This window comes from Drosophila yakuba, chromosome 2L (assembly GCF_016746365.2).
Source record: "Drosophila yakuba strain Tai18E2 chromosome 2L, Prin_Dyak_Tai18E2_2.1, whole genome shotgun sequence".
Classification (NCBI taxonomy): domain Eukaryota; kingdom Metazoa; phylum Arthropoda; class Insecta; order Diptera; family Drosophilidae; genus Drosophila; species Drosophila yakuba.
The window spans coordinates 8,348,894-8,364,127 of NC_052527.2; the positions used below are offsets into that span (position 1 = coordinate 8,348,894).

At 43.2% G+C, this 15,234-nt stretch overlaps 3 protein-coding genes across 13 annotated transcripts in view; 2 read left to right on the plus strand and 1 right to left on the minus strand.

Annotated features, from left to right (window-relative positions):
• The window catches only part of LOC6527303 (calcium/calmodulin-dependent 3',5'-cyclic nucleotide phosphodiesterase 1), an 84,334-nt gene that overhangs the window by 33,296 nt on the left and 35,804 nt on the right, over nt 1-15,234 (minus strand). For 5 of the 8 annotated variants that reach the window (XM_039371025.1, XM_039371028.1, XM_015197651.2 and 2 more), the window contains exon 2: nt 12,424-13,105. The exons of the other annotated variants lie outside the window; for them this stretch is intronic. In XM_039371025.1, the coding sequence (XP_039226959.1) occupies nt 12,424-12,895 (472 nt within the window). In that variant the 5' untranslated portion in view covers nt 12,896-13,105. The remainder of the gene's footprint in view (nt 1-12,423; nt 13,106-15,234) is intronic. 8 annotated transcript variants of the gene reach the window in all.
• On the plus strand, nt 451-2,930 carry LOC6527310 (maltase 1). The gene is given in 3 exon segments (XM_002088367.4): nt 451-1,841; nt 1,901-2,247; nt 2,325-2,930. Coding segments are annotated over 3 exon segments (1,755 nt in total). The 5' UTR covers nt 451-650; the 3' UTR covers nt 2,542-2,930.
• On the plus strand, nt 3,407-7,578 carry LOC6527311 (maltase 2). 4 transcript variants are annotated; one of them, XM_039371031.1, is made up of 7 exons: nt 3,407-3,470; nt 3,829-4,990; nt 5,051-5,201; nt 5,259-5,454; nt 5,521-5,661; nt 6,871-6,957; nt 7,032-7,578. In XM_039371031.1, exons 2-7 carry the CDS (start codon nt 3,851-3,853, stop codon nt 7,189-7,191), a joined length of 1,875 nt encoding a protein of 624 aa, XP_039226965.1. In that variant the 5' UTR covers nt 3,407-3,470; nt 3,829-3,850; the 3' UTR covers nt 7,192-7,578. The 4 variants fall into 4 exon arrangements, with proteins under 4 accessions (XP_039226965.1, XP_039226964.1, XP_039226963.1 ...); XM_039371029.2 differs by lacking the exon at nt 3,407-3,470 and having other exon boundaries at nt 3,747-4,990; nt 7,032-7,225; nt 7,282-7,578; XM_039371030.1 differs by lacking the exon at nt 3,407-3,470 and having other exon boundaries at nt 3,737-4,990.

Consider the following 15,234-nt stretch of genomic DNA (forward strand, 5'->3'; position numbering starts at 1 on the left):
ATTAAGCTGCCAGATTCAGCCCACATGAAGTCCATGGGGGATTGGGGGATTGGGTGAAATTCCATTTGGTCGCCCTGGTCACGCAACGGAAGTTCGCGGCTGGAAATCTTAATTGGCGTATACTTAATAGGTGCTTGTGAAGTGGGTAAAAATCTGTTATTTAAAATGAAAGGGGTTTTGCATAGAGTGGCATATTTAGAAAATTCTGAAAACTTGAAAATAATACATTTTATTAAGAGAGCAAATGTTTATTCTGTTTTATATTTGTAAATGCATTATGCATTGTTTAAGAGAATTGCAAAGTAGAGAACAATACTTTACAATTTTCTTTTTGTACTAACTATGTATCAATTTAGTTCAGTCCTTCCTTCCCGCCACATATACATTTCCATTGTTTAAATGGAAAGGTCAGAAAATTTCCCACTGTTTGGTCAACTGGCCGTTGTAACAGCCGGTTGAAACAAAAAACTTTAAATGTTTAATTTTGTACAAACCATTTTCAAAGTGATTCAGCAATTGCTCAAATATTTAAGCGATCAAATCGCCAAGTCAAATAAACAAAACAAAACCGGAATTGAAAAGCCGGCAGCAGTATAAAAAGCCGGCAAAAGTTTCATGATAATAGAAAACAAGTTCGTTCGTTGACCACGATGGTCGTAGTGAAAATAGCTTTCATTTTGTGTGTGGGTCTAGTGGGGATTTGGGCCCACAGCCACCAGTCCAAGGAGCTGGATGCGAAATACAATTGGTGGCAGCACGAGGTCTTCTACCAGATCTATCCGAGATCCTTTCAGGACAGCAATGGCGATGGAATTGGCGATCTTCAAGGCATTACTTCTAGGCTGCAGTACTTCAAGGATACGGGCATCACGTCCGTGTGGTTGAGCCCCATTTATGAGTCACCCATGGTGGACTTTGGATACGATATATCTAACTACACGAACATACAGCCGGAATATGGCACCCTTGAGGACTTTGACGCCCTGATAGCCAGGGCCAATGAACTGGGCGTCAAGGTGATCCTGGACTTTGTTCCCAACCACAGCTCGAATAAGCATCCCTAGTTCATTAAGTCGGTGGCCCGAGAGCCAGGATACGAGGATTTCTATGTGTGGGAGAATGGCACTCTCTTGGAGAACGGAACTCGTGTTCCGCCCAACAATTGGCTGTCGGTCTTCTCCGGATCCGCTTGGATGTGGAACGAGGAGAGGCAGCAGTACTACCTGAGGCAGTTTACCTATGGACAACCCGATCTCAACTACCGGAATCCCGCCGTGATCAAGGCCATGGACGATGTGATGCTCTTCTGGTTAAACAGGGGTATTGCCGGTTTCCGCATCGATGCCATTATATATATATATGAGGATGCTCAACTGAGGGATGAGCCTGTCAGTGGCACCACCGATGACCCGAATAATGAGGCCTACTTGAGCCACATCTATACCAGAAACCAGCCTGAGGACTACGGTCTCCTTCAGCATTGGCGGCAACTTCTGGATAATTATACAGCTAGCCACGAGGGACCACTGAGGATAATGATGACCGAGGGTTATGCTTCGGTGGCCCAACTAATGGAATACTACGAGGATTCAAATGGTGTTCAGGGTCCCGAGTTTCCCTTCAACTTTGACTTCATCACCGAACTGAATGCTAATTCGACAGCTGCGGACTTTGTCTTCTACATCTCCAGGTGGCTCATCTATATGCCACATGGTCATGTGGCCAACTGGGTGATGGGAAATCATGACAATCCGCGAGTGGCATCCCGATTTGGTGAGAAATCTGTGGACGCCATGAACATGCTGCTGATGACATTGCCTGGCATTGCTATTACCTATAATGTGTGTACAGAAAATTAGTCGCTTAAGGATAATTTTAAAAAGCTTTTACTCTGCTTTAGGGTGAGGAACTGGGCATGACTGACTACAGGGACATCAGCTGGAGCGACACGGTGGATCAGCCCGCTTGTGAGGCTGGAATCGATAGCTACAACACAATCTCTAGAGATCCCGAGCGTACTCCCATGCAATGGAGCAGTGATCTCAATGCTGGATTCTCCTCCGCCAATCGCACTTGGCTGCCTGTCAATCCGAATTATAAGGAACTCAATCTGCACAATCAGCAGCAGGCAAGACGAAGTCATTACAAAATCTATCAGTCGCTTCTGAAGCTCAGGCAGATGCCAGTTCTAAGGAACGGCTCCTTTGTGCCCGAAGTGGTTAATCGCAGGGTGTTCGCTTTCAAGCGGTAAGTTAATAGGAGTATTGGCATGGACCATCTCTACTTATTTATTATATATATTGTTCTCCTTTTTATATTGCCAGAGAACTGAAGAACGAGCACACTCTGCTGACCATTGTGAACGTGCAGAACCGCACCGAACTGGTGGACATCGCGGACTTCATCGATCAACCCAATCGACTGGTTGTCCTTGTGGCGGGTGTGGACTCGCCACATCGGATGGGGGAACGACTGAAGGCCGAGGCAATTGAGTTGGCGCCCAACGAGGGATTAGTTATTCAGCTGAATAAGCGAAAGTAAGCGGCGGCGAACTACTTGGCATTCCACGTTAAAGTACGAGAAAACTTTCCATTTGCCAGCGAGCCGTGCTTTTCTATTTTCGTATTTAAATGTATCTTACAGGGGTCATCTAATCGAGTTTCCATTTCATTTGACAGCGAAACACATTTACATTTGCATTAGCGCATTGCAAACATTTTAATTGAATTGAGAGCACTTGGTGTCGGACCTTCTACTTCGTCTACTTCTCACTTTGGTTCACTTTCCCTACTCTTTGCCCTCGACTTTGATTCAAAGTCGTAATTCATAATTGTCGTCAGGTTTTTGGGCCCTTTTTGGGGCTGTGGCAGCTGATAAATTGTTGCCGAACTTAATTAAATTTCCACTTAGCGCTGTTTGACGACCTTAAACTTGGCTTTGATTGGTGTTCTCATTTCAATTGTGTTTCTAATCAGCTGCTCCAAACAAGTTGATTAGTAGGTGTTCTCTAAGCCAAGGCATTATTTAAAATTTATAACAATTTACTGATGCTATCTCATATTTTGTTCGTTTTTGCGTTGTATAATTACATACTTGACAATGTGAAATTTTAATTTTCCCATCAATTCGCAGTTTTTCAGTGCAGTGAAAGAAAATTTTCAAACTGCTGCCACATTACAAGCTACGAAAAATAAATCTAAAATAACTGATATTATACAATTATATTTTATTAAAATACATTATTTATTTATAACCGGCTTTTGCTTTTTTTATGGTATATAATAAAGTATCCCGAAACGTTTGTTTGCCACCTGAAATCTCTGCACATCGTGATCTGCTCCAATTGGCTGTGGATCCAAAGCTTTCGATCAGCTGCTGGCATCCACTTCCACAAGAGCTTTGAGTTGGTCGCCGGCAGATGCTAAAATCGCGAAATACAATTGTGTTTAGTCTATTTCGATTTCTTTGAGGTGAGCAATGGGATTCTGGTCCAGATCGTTCGCCGAAGTATCTATAAAAAGCATATAGTTTTTCCACCGATTGGCTTGTCAAGTGCAGTGTGCCGTAAAATTGGGAAAACAATTTTGTTTACTCATTGGCACCGCAATTTGTTTTGATTAGAGCTGATAGAAATCTTCCAACAAATTATAGCATTAAAACGACTGCTGATAATTAGACAAAGACTAATGCAAAAAATATTTTAATTATATGGCAGAATCGCTTTAAAAGTGCCTGTCGCACTGCCAGCCCTCGAGCACATCGAACAGAATCAGAATACTTGGCCGAAATGCGCGCTCCACTCATCCCAATCCAAATCCTTCTTTTTAGTCTGCTGAACTGCGGCTCCATTATGGCCGGTCTGGTGAAGAGCGACACGGAGGACTTTATCGACTGGTGGCCGCACACGGTCTTCTATCAGATCTACCCGAGGTCCTTCAAGGACAGCAACGGCGATGGCATCGGCGATCTGAAGGGAATCACCTCGAAGTTGCGCTACTTGGCGGACACGGGCATCACGGCCACCTGGTTGAGTCCCATTTTTCAGTCGCCCATGGTTGACTTCGGCTATGATATATCCGATTACAAGGCTATCCAGCCGGAGTATGGCACCATGCAGGATTTCGAGGAGCTAATCGACACGGCTTTCGAGCTGGGCATCAAGGTTATCCTGGACTTTGTGCCGAATCACAGCTCGGATCAGCATGAGTGGTTCAAGAAGTCTGCGGCCAAGGAGCCGGGTTACGAGGATTTCTATGTGTGGCACGATGGCATCCTGCAGGAGAATGGCACTCGAGTGCCACCCAACAACTGGCCATCGGTCTTCTACGGATCCGCCTGGGAGTGGCACGAAGGTCGGCAACAGTATTACCTTCACCAGTTCACCAAGGAGCAGCCGGACTTGAACTATCGCAATCCGAGAGTGGTGCAGGCCATGGATGATGTGTTGCTCTTCTGGCTAAAGAAGGGCGTAGCTGGCTTCCGCATCGATGCAGTGAATCATTTATTCGAGGATGAATCTCTCAAAGATGAGCCATTGAGTGGCAAAACAGCGGACTCACTCTCTTATGATTACACCAAGCACATCTACTCCAGGGATCTGCCCGAAGTGTTGGAGATGATTCATCACTGGAGGCAGCTGCTGGATGACTTTAGTGCCAAGCATCCCGAAAGACCCACACGCATCATGATGACGGAGGCGTACGGAGGACTCACCCAGCTGGCGGACTACTATGAGGATTCCAACGGAGTTCGGGGCTCCCATCTGCCCTTCAACTTTCACTTTATCACGGATGTCAAAGGCGACTCGGATGCGCGTGACTATGTCTACAACGTGGAGAAGTGGCTGATCTACATGCCGCGCGGGCACGCGGCCAACTGGGTCATGGGCAACCACGACAACCCCCGGGTCGCCTCTCGATTTGGTCCAGCCAGCGTGGACGCCATGAACATGCTGCTGCTCACCCTTCCCGGTGTCGCCGTCACGTACAATGTGAGATTTTGCTGTTGAGTTGGTTTCTCGCTTGTGGTCCTTTATCCCTCCACTTTTCAGGGCGAGGAACTCGGCATGGTGGACTACCGCGAATTGAGCTGGGAGGACACGGTGGATCCACCGGCCAGAAATGTTGGCGAGGAGCACTACAAGGAGGTATCCCGGGACCCGGTGCGAACACCGTTCCAATGGAGTAACGCGACAAATGCCGGTAAACCATTGATAAGATTATTATAATTTAATTTGTCTGACTAACTAATTCGCACAGGTTTTTCCACGGCCACGAAAACCTGGCTGCCTGTGCACCCGAACTACCTGGAACTGAACCTGGAGGCCCAGAAGGCGGCCAAAAGGAGCCATTACCAGGTGTACAAGGACCTACTGGAGCTGCGCAAATCGGGCATTATGCGTGTGGGTCGTTTCAACATCGAACCCCTTTCTCGTTGGGTGTTTGCCTTTAAGCGGTAGATGAACGAAATCTGTTCCTATGATTAATTATTATTGATTAATTGGAAAACGTTTTGCTATAGGAGCTATCCCAATTTCGAGTCCATAATTACCGTGATAAATGTAAGCGACCAGGAGCAGCTGGTGGATCTCTCAGAGTTTCTCAGCCAGCCCAAGAAACTGGTTGTTGAAGTTGCCGGAGTGGACTCCAAATATCAGACCGGGTAAGTTTGTCCCTTTTGAATGCCGGTCACTCATTTCCCGCTTTACACTGTAAAATACTAGTATTTGATCCTAGAACCCTAAAGAAGTGCTTAAACTCTCAGTATACCATTATACCATTTTCTTTCTGTATTCCCGCTGCAGTCAACCCCTCGCCGCAAGTGCATTGCTCCTGGCCGCCCGGGAGGGACTCGTCTGTCGGCTGGTCTAGCCGGGAATGGGATTAGAGGAATTACCAGCTGATGGCGGCAAAGTTTGCTCTTTAATTGCATTTCCAGTTCAAAATGTCACGCGATTGAATACATAATGGGGGAAAATTAATGGCCATGGAGCTGGTGCATTTTTTCGTTTGACTCGATTGAATTGAACGCTGTCCAGTGGTAATAAGGGCGGATCCAGTCCGGAAAAAGTGGCCACAGCGTCGCCTGTTCCTGGCAACTTGCCCAGAACTTGGCCGCCGATGATGTTGGTGTTTCATTCTCGCTTGGCCACTGTAATTTTTCATGTACGAGTATGTATGGTGGCAGAACCCAGAAAGATTTATGGAACTGGTGCAGAATCCGCCCAGCCTTTCGGAAATGTCGCAAGGCCGGCAAAAAATAGGATACCACATGCAAAAGTTTTTAAATGTCCTTTAATAACTGAATTTAATATTTGTGAGTGGCAACTATGGCAAACTTGTTGGAAACTTTTGATTGCTCGATGCTTGTACAAATGTTTTCCCAGCAAATGCAAGTTGTTGGGTCTAGAAGTTAATAGTTGAAAATTTCCGGAAAATTACGAAAATGTTGTGAAAATCCAAGCAATTTCATTAGATTTCCTTTAGCTCGACAACATGAAAACTATAAATCTACCGATCTGTTCAATTATTTGTACAGCAAAGTGTTTAAAATTTTAAAAGTCTAACAATACTAAAGCTTAAATCCTAGCCATTTTCAGTAAAACTTTAAGAGCTTTAAACAATAAGTGCACATTCAATTCAACAAACGTCAATTACAAATTGCTCGAGGCTTTACCGATTCACACAAGTTGAAATATTTCATTACCCATACGCCACGTTGAACCGGATCTCTCATCGGATTAAGAGTACATATATTTTGCTGTCTATATGCCCCGCTGCGTTTCATCTCGTTCTCTCTCTCTTCCTCTTTTAACCGAGTCTGTTTCGGAATCGGTGAAAGTATTAAATATAAACTATCTGAATAATCCAGCGACATCATTTTGGCCGAGCACTTTGGATTTAATCTGCCCCCTGGAGGCGGAATTGTTTTAAAGGAGCGCAGCTTGGCTATAATGAGGTGAGTTCCGGCCCAAGATGGCTGTTTTGTACCCATTTTCATGCTGGTGATAATGATGGCGCTTCCGTATTTAGCCAACAACGTCGCAACTTGGTCAAGCAGCTCATCAAGTCGGCCAATGTGGTTTTAGTGGGACTGTTGGTCTACAACTTGTGGCGTCACAAATGGACCAAAGTGAATTTCAATCAGCAGCAGCAGCAGCAGCCGCAGCCGCAGCATCAGCATCGGTTTTGATTGATTTTAGCTATTCCCCAGGCAATTTCTGTGTGTATGTGTGCTTGCTGATTGATTGATTGATTGATTAATTAATGAATCGAACATCAGCTTAAATGTCATTAACAGTTGGCCAGGATTAACGACTCCTGAATGTGGCCGATGGGATTTGCAAATTTAATTTCCTCTAACAGTGGATCTGTCAAGTGGCGAGAAAAGTTTGCGGGGGAAAAGCGGTGATAGATGGGTTTTCCTTTTTGAGTGGAATATAATGCGCAACTGATTTCCACGTGACTGGCTTTTTTCCGATCAACTTTGTATTGTTAAGCACTATAGTGCTTGATAAAGTCAATATATTTAAAGTAGGCTTAATAAATGTTACCTTATAAAATACTTATACAATAATAATAATAATGGAATTACCTTATTCGTTACTTAAACTTTAATTGACTTTCCTGCTACTAACCAACAATATACAAATTAAGAATGAAATAAATTATCCACCAGAAGGCTAATTTTCGTTCATCCTAGTGCCCTATTAAATATTTTAGATTTTCCTGGTAAAGGCACTTATCTTCCTGCTAAGCGTTTGACACTCTGCAAAGGCAAAAAGCAAATAAATGTAAGTGTTATCCTCTGACTGAAACTGCATCCCTCTATATCATATTACAAATCCGTATGCTGAGAAGGAAGTCCTACTTTTTTGTCTCCATCTGCACTCGTGCACTGACAAACTTGATAAATTATCCTGGCACGGAGGTATTTGAAGTGAGCGCGAGTTCAGCGGTGAATGAGAAAGTGTCGGCTGGTTCCTATTCAATTTGTTGCCGCTTTCAAATAGTTTCGCGTTTTGTAAGGACAGCCGTCACTGCGAATTTAACGCATTGATGCCTTCGAACAGAAGACATCCTCCGAAGCTGACTAGTTGGCCCAATGACAGATGCCTTGGCAATGGAAGAGGCTACAGCCGGAACCGGATATGCCAATGAAATTACAGCAAAGTGCCTGCAAATTAACCAGAGCGAAAAGCTGGCTGGGACAACAAGGACCTCCACGAGTGAACGATTAACTCGGTGAGCTGGTACTCGGATTTAGCAGGAAATGTGTTCTGAGATTCAATGTTATCATAACAGTGCCATGTATGTGGTTTTATAATACTAAAAATCTTGTCCCTAACAAATAACTTTGTAAAGTTGTTTTTTGTTACTTTGAGCCTATAACTTCAATCAAAGGGCGAAAGTTAAAACCTCGAAAAAGTTAGCTAGCGCCTAAAATTTTGCAGCATGCTGAGTAGTACTTAAAAAGTTTAAATTACATTTAAGTTTGCTCACTGAAACATTTGCGCTGAACAAACTTTACAACGTCTAACTGAAAAGTGGTCCAAAAATCTGCGAAATTGAGTTGCAAATTGTGACAAGAACACCTTGTCGAATTGTCAGGACAACGGCGCTGCGATGTCTGCCCTTTGTTCTCTGACATTCGAGGAGGCACAAGGCAAACAAGCGGCACAAACACGCACAGATACACAGATGCACAGGCACACATACCCATGCACACTGTTTGGCTAAGCGATGTGTGTGTGTGTTTAAGCCTTTGTGCTAGTTAGCCAAATTGTAGCAGACAGGTTAGGGCAAAGCTCTGGCAGGAGGCTGGATGGAGGCACCTTGGTCCTTGCCAGCAGTGAGCAGTGGTATCCTTGTGGGCATCCTTTCCGACAGATTTTCACCAACATTTCGGCGCGCGTGTTTCTGCACTTGGCAGCAGCCATTTTGGAGTTCCCTTTTTTTATGACTTTTTTCTGCAGGACTTTTGGCTATATATGTACATACATTTTGCAGACAGTCGTTGGCGCCGCTTTTAACTGTTTTTAATTAAAAAATTTTCCGAGCTCGGGCCATTGATAATCATTTTTATGTCTGTGCCTTTGTCCGTGTGCTTTTCGAAGGGTTTAACGAAAAATTGATTTTAAGCCTTTTTTTTTTCTTTTATTGTTATGGCTGTCGCTGACACTTGAAAGAAAAAGTTTTCCCACAGAGACCAAGGCAAATTGATTGCCAATTGAGAGGCCATTGCCATAAAAGAGAAAGAGAAAAAGAAACCACGGGGGGCGCAAAAAGGACAGAGCGAGTTGCATATATTATCCTTTAAAGTATGCTTTGGCCAAGAAAAATTCAATGAAGCTCCCTTACATGACAATAAAACTTTATGTTCGTATATATGTATGTATATGTGTTGGCTGACTTTCCTTGCCTTTGTCGCATTCCTTAGCATTCGGAGAATTTTTGAACGTTTTGTGTTCAAGCGGAATTTATGCAAATTTGATTAAATTTCCTCAACGCTTTTCGCCAGAAAAGCAGCTCTCTCAGGTCAAGGCATCCCAGTAATGTGCTGCTCCATTGCCACGCCTGAGAGAATGCCACGGATTCTGGTAACTCACGATTGGAAGCTACGTCCTGGGATCCCGGCCAAAAGTGGCTAGAAGTTCCTTTCTGCCAAGCCTTAATTCGGGGTTAAATTATTTGAAAGTGGTTCCATTGAAAAAGTTTTCTTTTTCCCTGTGCCCATAAACATCACTGGATTATGCTTGCATTATTGGACCAAGTTAACTTGCCTAAGTGGTACAAAATATTTTTGGTTTTTATTTAATAATAAAAAATATTATTATTTATAATACCAAGTGGCTTTTTAATTAAAAACTAACTTTAGGATGAAAAATGATCATTATTATTGGCTTGGTAAATAAATAGGTTTCAATTAATTTTAGGTATAATTTAAAATCTGATTTCCCTTCGTTTTTACATTGCAAGCAATTTCTGTTGAAACTCTAAGTCATCTTAATCGATCTTCATTTGAGTTACCTTTTTGGTCCCTCTTTCCTTGTTGCATTTAATTACTTAAAAGGCAATTTCTGAAATTAACCAATGAGCCGCAAACTAAATGAGCCACTTAACCCTTTTTTCACAAGCGCAAGGGTTTTTGGGTAAAGAAAATACCTAAAAATAGGGACTGGAACCATCTGCTGTTTGCCGGCACATCAATTAGACGGCTGCCTATGGGTCGAGCATGTTGGTCGAATGCTTGATCAGCCAAGCGGTGCCTTCAGCCAGACGAGAGCCATACAAATCCTGTCCCCAGAAACATCCATCTCCTCCCTCTCAGACACGCCTCCCCCCCCGCCCAGAAAGAGGGGCCAAACAAATCGACGGCAATAAGCAGTAAAAGGGCGAAAGACAAAACAGGCGCGACCAGGCCAACAACAAGTGTAATATGTCAATTGAAGGACACTTCCATACATATGTATATATATACACCATGGCAAACTCCTGACTATTTATTGCAATGCTGTCTGCGCTGTCGCCGCAGGATATGCTACGGATATTTGCGAAATATTGCAGCGCCCATAAATTGAAAGCCAAAAGGACAGGCGGCCGCCGAGCGCCTTGGCTGAAAAGGCACAAAAGGAAGGCTTCAGAATCAGAATCGGAATAGGAATCGGGGGCCGTGGCTTTTGGGAGTGGTGGGGTTCAAGCTCCACGTGGCATGGCTTTGTCTCAAAATCGCCACACGATTTGTGGCTGCTACGTGACCGGGTAAACGAGCCACCCCAGGCAAGCTAGGACATGCCAGGACATTTAAAGGCTCAAAGGAGCCGTGTGGCACAAACCTGACCTTGGGCTAAAAGAATTGGCAATAGTATTATGGGCAAATGCTTAATTTTGGCTGACTATTTCTGTTTAAAGACGCAAACGATTTAAGGAGATAAGCGATTTTAATGAATACGAGGATAACACTTTGATTTAGGATAAAAATGTATTTATTTATGTCTGGAAACCTCAAAAAATAATTATATAAAATAATTATTAGAACAGAATTTATCTTTAATTATTAATCTGGAAACTTATATGTGGCAGTTCAAAAAATCTAAAATAAAAATCAATAATTATTGCACCTTGAATAAAAAAAAAACCCTAGCAAATTCTCAAATAAAACCAGCATCTGTCTAATGGTTTTCACAACCAACGAGAACACATTTTTCATTTTCATTTCCTCCATCTGTTGGTATGAAAATCCGAAATTGCATGCGTATTCTGCGGAATATCTGATGCACTCCATCGGTGCCGGGTGAATTCGTTTACTACGAAATACAATTCATGAATTTTAATCTCAAATGGACACACAAATGGAACCCAACCCTCTTGAGCTTACACTGTGGTCCCGGGCAGTTTATTAGCCGAAATACAACTGGCTGGCCAGCATGTAAGCCAAGTTGAAAGGGGCACGCGGAGGAAACGGAAATACATCGTATATCGTACATATGGCCAACAGAAGGCGGTTATCCAGGTTGGTCAGAACCTGGCTGCCACTCAAAATGGATCGGGGAGCGAGCCTTGTTTGCCTGGCCATGGACTTTAAAAATCTACCCACCGTGTGTACGCAACTGGCTGGGAATCTAAGCTTTGGTGGCCAGCAAATCTGCGTGGCATATGCAGGAGGCATAAAAAGTTTCTCATAAATTTCTACCTCAACCGGGCAACAACCAACAAGAATCCTAAATGAATTGTTGCTACCCGGATGGATGATGGCTGCCATGTGGGTGGAGTGGGGCGAAGAGATAACTTTTATAATAGCCCAGCTCGTTGGAAATTCAATTTCATTTTCAATTTAATGCTGCACCGAGCCACCAACGTACCTTTCCTCGCAGAGAATTACCCTCAATCTGCTGCTTTTTGTGGAGTTCGTTTTGTTGCCATTTGAATTGACTTACCTGCAATGAAATGATAGAAAAATAAGTTACACACCCGCATACACGTATTATTTTATGAGTTTCAAGAGGCAAACAGAGTGGCAAGAAATTTAAACTGGATCTTTGAGACTCCTTAGACTTCGTTGTTCGCCTCATTGTTCACGGAGTTCAGGGAAGGTCAGATCAGAGCTTGGAAACAAAAAAAAGGTGACTCCCGCCGCACAGTGGTTGTGAGTTTTTAGGAAAATAATGTTTCTTGTAATGTTATGTTAAGTGAATGTGTCAGTACTTCGAAAGTTTTTCAACGCTTGTTAGTGGTTTGTATATTTTTTTTAATTTGCAAAAGTATATTTTTTTTGTATTTTCTAGGTTGCTTCTAAGCCCACCAACCCACTTCTCTTTTATCCTGCCAACGTCCAAAGGTTCCGCTGCAAGACCTTTCATTGTACGTATGTACTTAATAAAAGGGGAGCTTTGAGTTGCATTAAATCCGACCAGCAGCCACTTACCTATGACATAGGAGTACCCGTCCAGCGTGAGGACGCACTTGCGGGTGGTGGTGCCCACCAGGTTGCCCATGACGCTCAGGCCAATGGCACCAGTGCCGCCGGACGGGTACCTGGAACTGTTGAGTCGTCCCGCCTTGCCGAGACTGGAGGACATCATTCCCGGACTGCCCACCTCGCAGCTATTCAGACTCTCGCGACGCGGCTGGGCATCGATGCCCATGAACTCGTCCCGCAGTTCGCCACTCGAAACCAGGCCGTCGCTGGAGTGATCACGTTTCTGATCCCGATCCCGATCACGATCCGCGTGACGCAATCGATGGCGCGGTACGCGGCCAACGGGAATGGCGATTGAGGACACGGGTGCGACGGTGTTGGTGGAGGCGGATTCGGATACCTGCCCCTCCTGGCCAATGTTCAATGTTTGTGGCTTGTCGCGTCGCGTGGGCGGCGTCTCGTCCAATGTGTCGCCCATTGTTAACGATGTAGTTTAGCACGCTCTACGTATATCGGTGGAATTAATTTATGACTCGAAATGCATTTTACGAAACCGTGGGATACAATTTGCCTTGTCGACGCATGCCAGTTGAATTTGTATTGGAATTAAATTTTATATTCATTTTTCACTATTGAAATTCACTTGAACTCACAATGTCCTCTTGCAATGGACTTTTATGATGTCTTTCTGTTTGAAATTAAGTTTGAATGAAAATGAAATAGGAAAATTGAAATCGGGCAAAACAATAGAAAGGCACTGATATCACGCATACGCAGCGTTGTGCACTCGAATGCATTCCAAATAATAAAATTACACAAGCGAATGTGAAATGAAAGTTTTCTTAACAAAAAAATGTGTATTTCAAGGCAAAAAACACAGAATCGGCTTTCATTATGACTTCATATCTGACAAAAATTCATATTTCCGACGACAAAGCTGATGATTTTCACCCTGCTGTGCAATGAAATCTGCAAGGCTCTCTATTTGTACTCTTTTCAGTGTACAAAACCCGCACTCTAATTGCACTTTTTTTTTCTGATTCCACTGTCAATTATTTGGCTCACTCGACGGCTGCCTGTCCCTTCAATCGTCCCGCCACTCCACTTGTTTTGACTGACATTGTTTGGCGTTATTTGATTCGGATTTTATCGCCTTTCGCATGGCTCTTTGGTTGGTCAGTTTGTCATTGGATTTTTTTGCATATTTGTCATAACGCTCGTCCATTTATCAAAAATCCATCAATGCCATATGGCTTTGGTTCTCTCTTTATGATTGTTTGCCATTTTATTGTTGTTTATGCTTCCAAAAACCATTTGTTTTAACTCAACACCGATGTCAACGCTTAAATTCTTTGAAATCGTTGTGGAGCGCCACGTGTGGTCCGCTCAAAGTTATTTGTATTTATTTTGATTTTAAACCTATCCTGTATATATATTTTGCAGTCACGTTTGCCAAATAAAGCGAAATGGCGACACAAGGGTGGAAACTCTTTCTACTTTTGGCACGTGGCCCAAGCGCTTCACACCACTTAACTTGGCTAAAAAGACACTTGAAAGACGTGCCGTCTTTTGGGAATGTTGCAGGTCGTTGCCGCAGAAGAAGGATTATTTGCAAAATGTGAAAAGGGTGCTTTTATCATCATTAGCCACCTAATTAAAACGTAAACAAATGGGGCCGAGGGGAGCATTCAGAGCTGTAGCTCATCTAGACTAAGAGTATTTCACATTTAATTAATAAATTTAAGTCTGCTTGTAATTAAAGCGTATTTGCAGAGCCATAACTTTAATCAAACTGCATTTTGTGGTGAAATAAATGTAATAAAGCATTAAGGTTTCTACTGCAGACCTTTAATGTTATATTGGGGACATAAAGATTGTTATAAAAATGTTGAATAAAATTCAACTACTTTGCTGTTGTATACCGACTTTAATTAGCAAACAAAACAGAAGTGTCTCGAGATTGTTTTCGCTTATTAAACTCTAACCCCTGCAAGGTAAACAGATGAATTCCAAATGATAATCATAAAATTTTAATTAAGCTTTTATGTACATATATATAAAATGGGTTTCGTTGCTGCTCGAGAATGCCCGCATTGAACTAAAACCCAATTGCCTGCCTTTTTGTCCTTTATCCTCTTGCTTTGTGGTCGAGGTTATTGTGGTTGCCGCTGCCACAGGGCGTCCACTTGAATGAGTGGTGCAAAATCGAGAGGCAAATGTCAGGAGCAGCTGACAGGACTTACATAATCAGGCCTAAAGCACTCAGCTTAAAGTCTCTTTAAGGAGCTGGAATATTGCGCATACGCCGCGTTTATCAGCCTGCCTAATGAGGTATCAATAACACCGCATTTACGACTCAATTAACGAAAGATGTTCATGTTCGCCTAAAATCAATGCCAGTGCTCTGGGCAACGAACAGAAAGATATTATGACCGCGTGGAGAACATTTTGCGTTGCAATTTTCGTTTGTGGCATCATAAATTGCGAAATCCATCTTATCTCTGTTTGAGGTTTGAGGGGTTGGTTAACCCCTAAAAATGGAGACATTTCGAGTTCAGAGAACTCCTTTGATGGAATAAATTTAAAATTGATACTCATTGGCCAGTGCTTGAACGAAAGCGAGGTTCTTGGCCATTTATCTAGCTTCGCCCACATTTATTATTGGTTTTTTGGGGGCAAAGTTTAGCGACCCGCATAACTAATGTCGTTTACTATTGTATATCTACTTATATGTGCCTCTGATGGGCCACAAAAGTCAGCCAGCAGCAGTCGAAAAGTTTCAATGAACTCGCGTCCGTCAGTCGTTCTAGCCAGCAT

Bases quoted from the DNA above. Each gene is read 5' to 3' on its own strand.
- LOC6527311 (XM_039371030.1), top strand. From the start codon at position 3,788: ATGCGCGCTCCACTCATCCCAATCCAAATCCTTCTTTTTAGTCTGCTG. The intron at 5,202-5,258 runs GTAAACCATTGA...TAATTCGCACAG, and splicing joins GAGTAACGCGACAAATGCCG to GTTTTTCCACGGCCACGAAA. The intron at 5,455-5,520 runs GTAGATGAACGA...GTTTTGCTATAG, and splicing joins TGGGTGTTTGCCTTTAAGCG to GAGCTATCCCAATTTCGAGT.